Source organism: Stegastes partitus, unplaced genomic scaffold, assembly GCF_000690725.1.
Source record: "Stegastes partitus isolate 25-593 unplaced genomic scaffold, Stegastes_partitus-1.0.2 Scaffold1615, whole genome shotgun sequence".
Classification (NCBI taxonomy): domain Eukaryota; kingdom Metazoa; phylum Chordata; class Actinopteri; family Pomacentridae; genus Stegastes; species Stegastes partitus.
Window position 1 is genome coordinate 48250 of NW_007579346.1, and position 9323 is coordinate 57572.

A 9323-nucleotide genomic window follows, 5' to 3' on the forward strand; every position below is an offset into this window, starting at 1 on the left:
GAGTGAGCCTGCAGGATTAGCTGCTGTGTACTGCCTTCCCTCCCTCCTTTATCCCTCTCTCTTTTCTTCCAGTGGAAGGGTAGACTGTTGACTGGGTTTGATATGTGTGTGTGTGTGTGTGTGTGTGTGTGTGTGAGCGCATATGTGTGTGTGTTACCTTGTCTGGAACCAGCTTAGCCTGCAGGAGGGCATTGTGTTCGAAACACAGGCCACAGATGATCTGGGCCTGAAGAAAACTTTATTACATCTGTGAGCATTTAACACTGGATCCTTAATAATGGGACACTTTTTTTTTTTGCAAGCACCTTTGTCGTCCGGCCCCCTATAATAAGCATTATGTTAAACTAGTTAAATATTTATTATGTGGTAATCAATAAACAGGTTTTTATTAATGGAAAAATGGTGTTTTCAAATGAGCAAATTTCAAGACATGAGCCCAGATTTCTTTAAGAATTAATTCTTTTATTCATTCACAAAAATATCACCCACCTACAAACTGAAAAAGGAACAACATTCAACCCACTTTCATTACAGTGAAGCAGAGGGGATTTGATACACTGAATGAAGGAACTCACTACACGAGGCCATGTCCACACCGGAGCGGACAAACACTGAAATATTTCACTGGACAATCTTTCTTGTTTCATCAAAATCTTCAAATCAAAAAATGTTCTTAAATGAAACCACGCTATTAAAAGAACACCTGGGCCTTCAAGCTTCATAATAACTGTGCATTAATGTTTGTTTAAATGCCCCTGCACAGGAGAAATGCTACAGAAGCAGCTTCAGTTTGATCCGTTTTACTGGACTTTTATTTTTTGATGATTGAGTGAAACTGATCTGAATGAGTGTGGACATGGCCCGCAACATTTTTAAAGAATTTTTCTAAATCATAACCAAGCTGAGACATCCCATAATACAGTGACACAAATCCATCAAAACAAAGCACTCCTGTGTTATAGCCCGAGCTGCGGCACAGATCCTCGTCTGTGTTCCACGCCAACCGTTAGATTTCTCACCATTAATGATATTAGTCAGCAAATCCAGATAAAGACCACGTGGCCACCTGCGAGCGACGCTGGGTTTGTCTGGACTGTCTGTCGTCACAGTGAGAAGTGGTGTACAGTGTGCAGTAAGCACTGATATCACGATGAGGGAAGTGACGGCATCACCGCTGTGAAGCTGTGACATCGCGGCAGGTCGACGGTTCACCGGGCGAAGATGTTGCCACCGATAGAGGCAGTGATGTTGCGGGAAGCAGCGTTTTAAAAAAAACAGCGATGCCCGATGCTGGAGTGTTTATAAAATGGCATTACTGTTAGCGATGTCACACCAGACAGTGATGAGGTCACTGCACACAGTCACAGTTGGGAGGATATAGTAGCCCGCGTATATCAAATGTATACAGTAAGTACTAAACCGTTGCGATGGGGAACATTTTCGCAATGCAATATAAATCCTCGAAGCACTGAAACCTCTGACAGTACTGGCTTCATGTACCTTTCTGAGAAGTTACACTATTTTTTTTCTGGATTATTTTTTTTCTTTTCTAGCATGAGGAATGTAAACAGCAGCCACTGGGAGATTCTGCATAGCTTCTTGGCTGTTGTGTACAGCAATGGATCACAGTGAAACATGGAAACACCCTACAAGGTACACTATAGGTACAAGTTTAGGCTATAGCGGCACTCACTGACACTTGCTGTTATTCTAACAACGCAAAGAAAAAATACAGGAAACAAGCTAATGCATGAGGAAAGACCTGAGTATTACAGCTAGTTTAAAAAGAAAAAAAATGTAGATTTGATTAAAAAAAAACTGCAAGAGGGAGGAAAACGTAGAAGCAATTGGTCTGATTGATGATTGAGGTTATTGGGAGATTGAGGGACTTTCAAACTATGATCAATTTGAAATCATGTCCACTGAAGTTTAAGCAGATTGTTTTTCCAGCAGCCACATTTAAGATATTATCTGGAGACCTTTTTTGTTTGTTTTTTTTGACATGCACATTCATGTTCATTAATAGATTCTCTGTGGCTGCATTTTACTTGCTGTCATCTTTGTATTTGTGTTTTCTAAATAGCAGAAATCAGCAAAAAGAAAACCACAACAATCCTCCTCCTGCTTCAAAGAGTCAGACAGGAAAATATAGTTTCGCTGTGTACATGTAAAGGCAAAATTATTCAAGAAAAAGAAAGATCTAAAATGTCAATATACTAATATAGGCAAGTACAGAAATGAACATCGCATTCAAAGATGCAAGCAGCTCCAGTGAAAATAGACCCAGCAGGCATGAACTTTGAGCAAAGCACACCAGCTAGAAGCACAAAAGACGTTACACAGTATATCATACGTTTTTTTTATCAAGTCCACAGTATTGGGGTCACTTGTCAGTAAATGTGGAAGGTCCTGTTTGTGTCGTCACAACTTGTGCACGTGTCGTCTCTTCAGACACAAACAGGCTTCCTGAAGGTTCAGACTCGGAGCTTCGAGCAGCGTTTAGCAGCTGCCACAGGATCTGATTGTTAACAGTGAGACGGTTGACTTTTAGTTCGTCGGCCCCACGTTCGTTACTGGACACAGTGAAGCCGAGGCTCAGGTACACACCTGTGCTCGGGAATTTCATCAGCTGCATTTTTTTTTGTTAACAAACCAGGAGTGAAGCGCTGATGGAACCATAGAATCAGATCATGCTTCTGTTGTGCTGATTAGAACCACAACAGATTTGTATGAAGTTAAACGACAGTGTGATGCAGCGGGGACTGCTGCCGTTGACAGCATCACTGTGTACTATACAATCTGTAGCTCCTGGGCAGCAACAATTGCTCCTCAGTCTGAACGTGCCCTAATATGCTAATGCACTGTTGTAAGTAATGCACAAAAGAAGCTCTTAATAGTGACCTCTGACTGGGATGAATGAGTTGTATTAAAAGAAATTAAAGTGGGGAAACACAGAGGAAACCGCGAGCCGCTCCACAGTCTGTGACAGTTAATGAATTAAAGCTGGCCTCCATGCTGAGGCCAGGAACACAGTGGCAGAGGTTAATACTGACTGGTTAAAGGGGGTCAACTGACTGAATAACTGACACCTGTAGTAGGCCAGACTGAGGAATTAGCTGACCGACTGAGCAACTAGTTTACCGCCCAAACAACTAACTGGCTGGAATGATGGCTGGATAACTGGTTAATTAGGTCACTGGATGCGTGACAGAGGACTGGCTGATTACCTGGCCGGTTAGCTCAGAGGGGTTGAGCGACTGGCCGACTAGAGCTCATGTGTTTGGTCAACGATTACTGGCCAACTGGTTAAAGGGCTGACTGGCCGAGAGACTGTTTTCTATACTGATAGCTTTTTTTTTTGGCATATGGTAGATGGTTAAAATGTAGCGGGTCAGAATACAACCGGCTCTCCTTAAATATGCAAACATGTGGAGTGGTACTGTGTTCAGCTGAGGGCTCACGTGTTTTGGTTTTACTGAGTGTGGCTGACAGGTTGAGGTCCTTTGGTCAAGGTGATGAGGAGAGGATAGTGGATGTTCTCGTCATATGCTTCTTTTCCCTCTCTCAGCATCTGTGAAGCACAAAATACGACGAGTGAGAACGAACAAAACAATCAACATATGAGATAGTTCATTTTGAATATGTTCTCTAATATTAACATTTCCAATAGTTTAAGCGTCCTGATTGCCAAGAAACTGAGCGTGTAACCAGAATATTGTCTCATTTCTTTGTTGCATGTCACCTCTCCTCTTTTATTCTTACATTTTCTAAAACCTCAAACAGTTTGTGGATGTTTTTTTTCTCCACAATTTCATTCAATGTGGGCTCATTGATCACCTTGAGGCCACAGAGCTACTTTTGCAGCTTTATGAAAAATAAACAACGATGGCCCAAAATCAAAAGAACTCAAAAACATCTTCTTTGGAGCACAAATAAATTATAATGCCTTTAATAATAATAAAAAAAGAAAGAAAATAGGTTGAATTTATTTGCTTTAAATGGAAAAAACAAGAAAATTGAAAAAATCTTGGATTAAAAATGAAGAACATTTTAAAGGGCCCATATATATTACCAACGCTACAAAACAAATAAATGTATTATTATAATTTCTTAAATCACTGACTCTGTTGCAAATGGTTTACCTGTGGAGAATTTAAAATAAGACATTTTTATAAATTAAAAGAAGTGATTATAATGAAACGACACATTTCGAAGTTTAAAATCTTTCTGAATGAAATCGCACATTACACATGATTATTTCAAGGACCATCAGGAGGGTACAAATCAGATGATTCTTCCTGTTTTTACCGTTTCTGGCTGATATAACTGGTGCAAATTTGATTGATTTATTTTTAGATAACATGTCATTTAAAACCTCTGGTGGACTTTGGAGTCCAGAGGGTTAATCCTTGACACCATCCTACTGTGTACTTTTATAATGACGGCAAAAATACCTCTGAGAACTTCAGTTTTTAGAAATTCCAATTGAACTTTTTTTGAATTTTATTATTTCTCTCAGTTACTCTTTAACTTCAAAATCCTGTTAAAAAACCAAAACAAATGAAAAAACACCAACAAGACAAATTAGATCAAGGTAGTTTGTAAAACTGACAACAGCAGCTCATTATCCTCCCTTGAGTTAAAACTAAAAACAAAAGACAAACAGTAAAACAAGTCAGTAGGGAAAAAATGAGCACTTTTATTTCAGGATTCGTAATTATGTTTAGTTTTAATTCCTTATTTGTTGGTCATATTGTTAGTTTCTGGCACAATCAACCAAAATCACACCTATATGAACAATATATGGGTTTTTATATTCAATACTACTTATATTTGTTACCTTCAAACAAGGTTTAAACCTCACAGTTCAGTCATCTCTGCATAAAACAAACTCTAAAAGAATCATTTGGTTTCAAGAAACAGCCAAAAACACAACTTCTTCAGGTCCATCAAAACCTTCTGCACAACCAGCTGCTCACAAACCCAAAACCACTCTGACATGTGAGAAGCAGGAATTTTTGGCACTTGAGCACGAAAAAATAACTTAAACAATAAATCTATCATCGGAAATAATTGCCAATTAATTCCCTGTGAATCCGCTAATTGACCGATCGCTCCGGCTCCAACGTAAATACTCCTGCTCGCACACAAATACTCTCACTGTCAAACACACCACACACAGCTTTGTAGGGTGCCCATGTGGTGCCCACTCGGTGCCCTTTTAAGCAGACTTGGCAGTTTGGGCATGCACCGGCTAATCAGCTCGCTTAGCGTCTGGCCAAATGATCAGAGACTTATGCAAGTGAGTTTAGTGGGTCTGCTCATGTGAGAGTGTGCGACTGTGTGTGTGTGTGTGAGAACAGGATAGTAGAGAACTGTGTGAAAAGGACTCTTCACAACAAACAAAAACCCGAGACTGACCCCGAATTCTCTTCCGTCAGCGGCGTGTAAGTGTTATGCAAATGACCCAAACCTACTCACGTTGCAAACTCAAACGCTGATTACAAGCTGTTTTTCCAACAAATTAGGCTATTTTGTGGCACTCGTGAGCATCCTGACAGTGCGGCTTTACGCAGTTTATTCCGGCATCAAGACGTCTAATTTTAAATGTGCTCCACGCGGCATCCCAAAAATACAACATTTATCATTTCTGCTGGAGTCATAAACTAGTCTTTTAACTTGAGAGGAGAACAATTATACTTCAGAGTTACTCCGAGGTGGATCTGAGTGAAACTAGAATCCCAGCAGGTCGTTCGCTTTATTCAGCTGACATTAGACTGTATGAAAAAAAAAAAACAAGTCGTCCCCCGTTTGGTTTTAGTGAGATCACTGCATTTACACAGCAGGGTGCTGATACAGAGGCCTCCAGTGGAAGATATATTTGTAGAGGACATTTAGAACTAAAGGTAAATCTAAAATACATCAGAATAACTACAAGAGGCGTGACTAAAATACTTAAAGACGTTTTAAAAAGTTTAATCTGGCTCAACTTTTGCTTGAGTAGTCCACTGTGGCCATGTTTTTGTATTTTGATGCACGTTTTCCCTTTTTTTTTAGTTGTCTTTGCTTCCAAATAACTAAATAATTCACTACTTTACTATTACTAATTAGAGCTTTCTCAACTGAAAACATTTCTCTTCATTTTTCTTCCATAGATGCCCAAAGTTTTGTTTCTTCTTCTTCAATTTTTCAAACATTTTTTCTTGTTTTGTGCTGAGCAAACATTATTCTTATTAAATTTCTTGCAACATTTCAAAAGTCAACTTTAAATTCATTTGATAATTATATGCAAACGCTGCTTATATTAAACAATCAAACATGTGCATGTAATGACTTTGTAATGTTTGTCTGCAGCGTCATAAAGCGAGCACATATCGTAAAAGTAGTTGTTTTATGTGTCCAGGTGTAAAATCTGAGAAAGCCTTGAACATATCGTCAATAAGGAGCTCTGTGTGATGTGTGAGGCTACCTGAGGTCGTGACACACCTCGCTCACACCTATGAAAGTGTGAAATCCTCCCTCCGCACCATCTCCTCCCTGTTTCCTCTGCTTGGAGTTAAACATGAACAAACTGCTCCCTCTCCTCTCTGCCTCCTCCAGGTCCCTCCCTTCCTCCCCCCCGGTTGCCCTTTATGTGCGTTATCTTCCTGTAGCCATCCCTCCAGGCACCGGCCACTGGCTGAACCTGTGACCCCCCCTCCAGAGAAGGAGGGAGAGGGTGGCAGGGAGAGCGGGAGTAGACGACCCAGGGGGTGCCTGGGCGTGGAGGGGCAGCTGCCTGGCCTCCCCCCCACCCCCAAACCACCACCACCACCACCAGCGCTAAGCCTGCTACGGGGACCACGGCCAGCATTCACATTCAAATTCTACCAGGCAGAAGGAAGCGATAGATGGAGGGATGGGGAGGGAGGGGAGGCCTTACCACGGCGAGGGCTGAGAGCTCGCAGAGGTGAAAAGTTTAACAAGCAAAGCTGTTCCTCCTGATCGCAGGCTGCCTAATCAGCTTCATGGGTAGCTGGCTAAATCGGCTCTCAACCCGACCCCCCACCCCACCAACCCCGCAATCTTTTCTCTTTTTTTTTTCCTCTTCTTTCCGAGGTGCAAGTCATTTATTTTATTGCCATTTCCACCCCCTCCTCAGCTCTCTCTCTCTCTCTCTCTCTCTCGTGCTCTCATTTTGTCTCTCCATTTCCCTTCCCTCCTTGTTTTTTTTTTTTTTTTTTCTTTGTCACCACGTTCCCACCTCTCAGCGAGTTGCAATTAGCCGGTTTTTTTTTTTTTGTATTATTATTCTTCCCCTGCTTGTGTCGACTTAAAAAAAAAAAAAAGTGAACAAGGTGGAAAAACGAGGAGGGGGCTCTGAGACAAGGGAGGGATGGATGAACCGGATGTCTGGGGTCTCTCTCGCTAGGATTAGGAAACAGAGAATGAGGGATTGGGTGGATGGAGAGATGAGTAGAGGAAGGGATAGAAGGACAGGCTTGAATAAATAGAGAAGTGGGTCGTGATGTAGGAAATGGGAAGATAGAGGGGAGCAGAGGGAGGGAGAGGGGAGAAGGGTGAAGGAAGATATGTCAGAGAAGAGAGGGAGGAGGGAGGAGGAGGGAGGAGGAGGGAGGAGGCCGGGCAGCTGAGAGAAACAGGGAGACGAAAAAAAAAGGGAAGAGAGTGTGAGTGCATGGACACAGTGGGGATACTATTTATGCATGTGAGAGAGACGGGGGATGTACACATGTGCACACACACTCCTCCAGCGTGTGTGTGTGTGTGTGTGTGTGTGAGAAATTAAAATTCATGACTCTCTCTTCACAACCATTTGAGTAACAAGATTAAGATGGCGGGTTAGAAAATAGTGCTGGCATTATCAGGCTGCTTGCAGTCCCTCCAGCTGCTTGCCTCTCTATTCCACAACAGTGGGGATAAGAGGATAACGCGCTAGCCCTGTCTGCCCGTCCCAGCACACGCCTCACACTCTAACACACAAACAAACACACACACACACACAGTTCTTAAGACGCAACGCCGCTGCACACCGAGGCCTGCCTGCCTGCCTGCCTGCCTGCTGTCGGCAGTCCCTCGAGTGTGTTCGTGTCAGAGGGTGAAAGTGTGGCGTACGTTTGGAAAAACTGCAGCGTAGCGAGCTGCAGGTCCAGAGAAGTAAAGAATGGTGGAAAAAAAACAAACACATGCAAACGTTAAGGCCGAGGCGGTATAGTCCAAAACCAAATCAAATCTGACATGTGTTGAACCTGGCACAGCGAGGAAAGCCGCAGCACTCGCAGCTACCGGGAGTACATGTTGAACAGCGCCGGTGCCAGATGGAGGAGCTTATGAGTCGCTATGAGAAGATGAAAACGACTAAACACAGCACCTGAATGAAGGCATGTGGAGTTACCTGTTTAAATGACACCACAGTGTTGCGTTAAAGTTGCGGCAAGTTTGTGTTTTTAGTTGCCGGCTTGACGCCACGAGTAGGAGATAATTGAGTGTGATGGCATCGTGTTATGATGAGGTTTGTTTATGCTCATAATTACAACCAGAAGATGCTGAAGGATGGACAAAATAAATGTAAAAAGGTTTCGTCCAGTTAACTGAACATTAATTATATTATCATGTATGTGGTTTTACATATATTTCCCATACAATGATGACCTGATTTTGGAAAAAGGTTCTTACTAATATCTTGGTGACACCCAGATGTGACAAATATTTCATGTTTCTTCATTTCGGGCCTTATTTATTAAAGTTACAGCACGCTCCAGAGTCTCCTCACACTCCTCTTATTGTTATATTAACAATAAAAGAAGGATTAAAATAAACCGGACTACATAAAATAAAAAATAAAAGCTGCAAGGCTTAATTTATTTGCACTATTTTCTTTTGCATGTGTTAGAAATTAGATTTCTGCCAAATATAAACACTTTAGTACAAAATTAAAATGTATATTCGATAAAAGGATGTCTTCTAAAATAAACAGTCTAATTAAAGACTGAGACAGAAACAGCTGATTTAGTGTAAGTCGCTGTTTGCTCACAAACTACAGACATTTTAACAGCTGGAAGAAAGAAATTCTCCTTTCCTGTGTATAAATGTTTCATCACAATGTATACACATGCTTTTAGTGGAGACGTCTTTGATTGTTTCACGCCACAGCAAAAGAGAATCCATAGTGTGTGTGTGTGTGTGTGTGTGTGTGTGTGTGGTCCGCTGTCGGTTCTGATTTTCCTTCTATTCTGGTCCACCCACTGCAAGTAAATATAGCCGAAGAAAGCTAATCTGTAGTGCAAATGAGTAGCAGCTGCTCATTTGGATGGATGAGTGTG

General features: G+C 41.7%; 1 protein-coding gene across 1 annotated transcript in view; it reads right to left on the bottom strand.

Annotated features, from left to right (window-relative positions):
• Positions 1-441: 441 nt before the first annotated feature.
• The window catches only part of LOC103371593 (calmodulin-lysine N-methyltransferase-like), a 62007-nt gene continuing 53125 nt past the window's right edge, over positions 442-9323 (bottom strand). Inside the window, exon 9 of the mRNA XM_008300965.1 lies at positions 442-3571. Coding sequence (XP_008299187.1) covers positions 3473-3571 — 99 coding nt within the window. The 3' untranslated portion in view covers positions 442-3472. The remainder of the gene's footprint in view (positions 3572-9323) is intronic.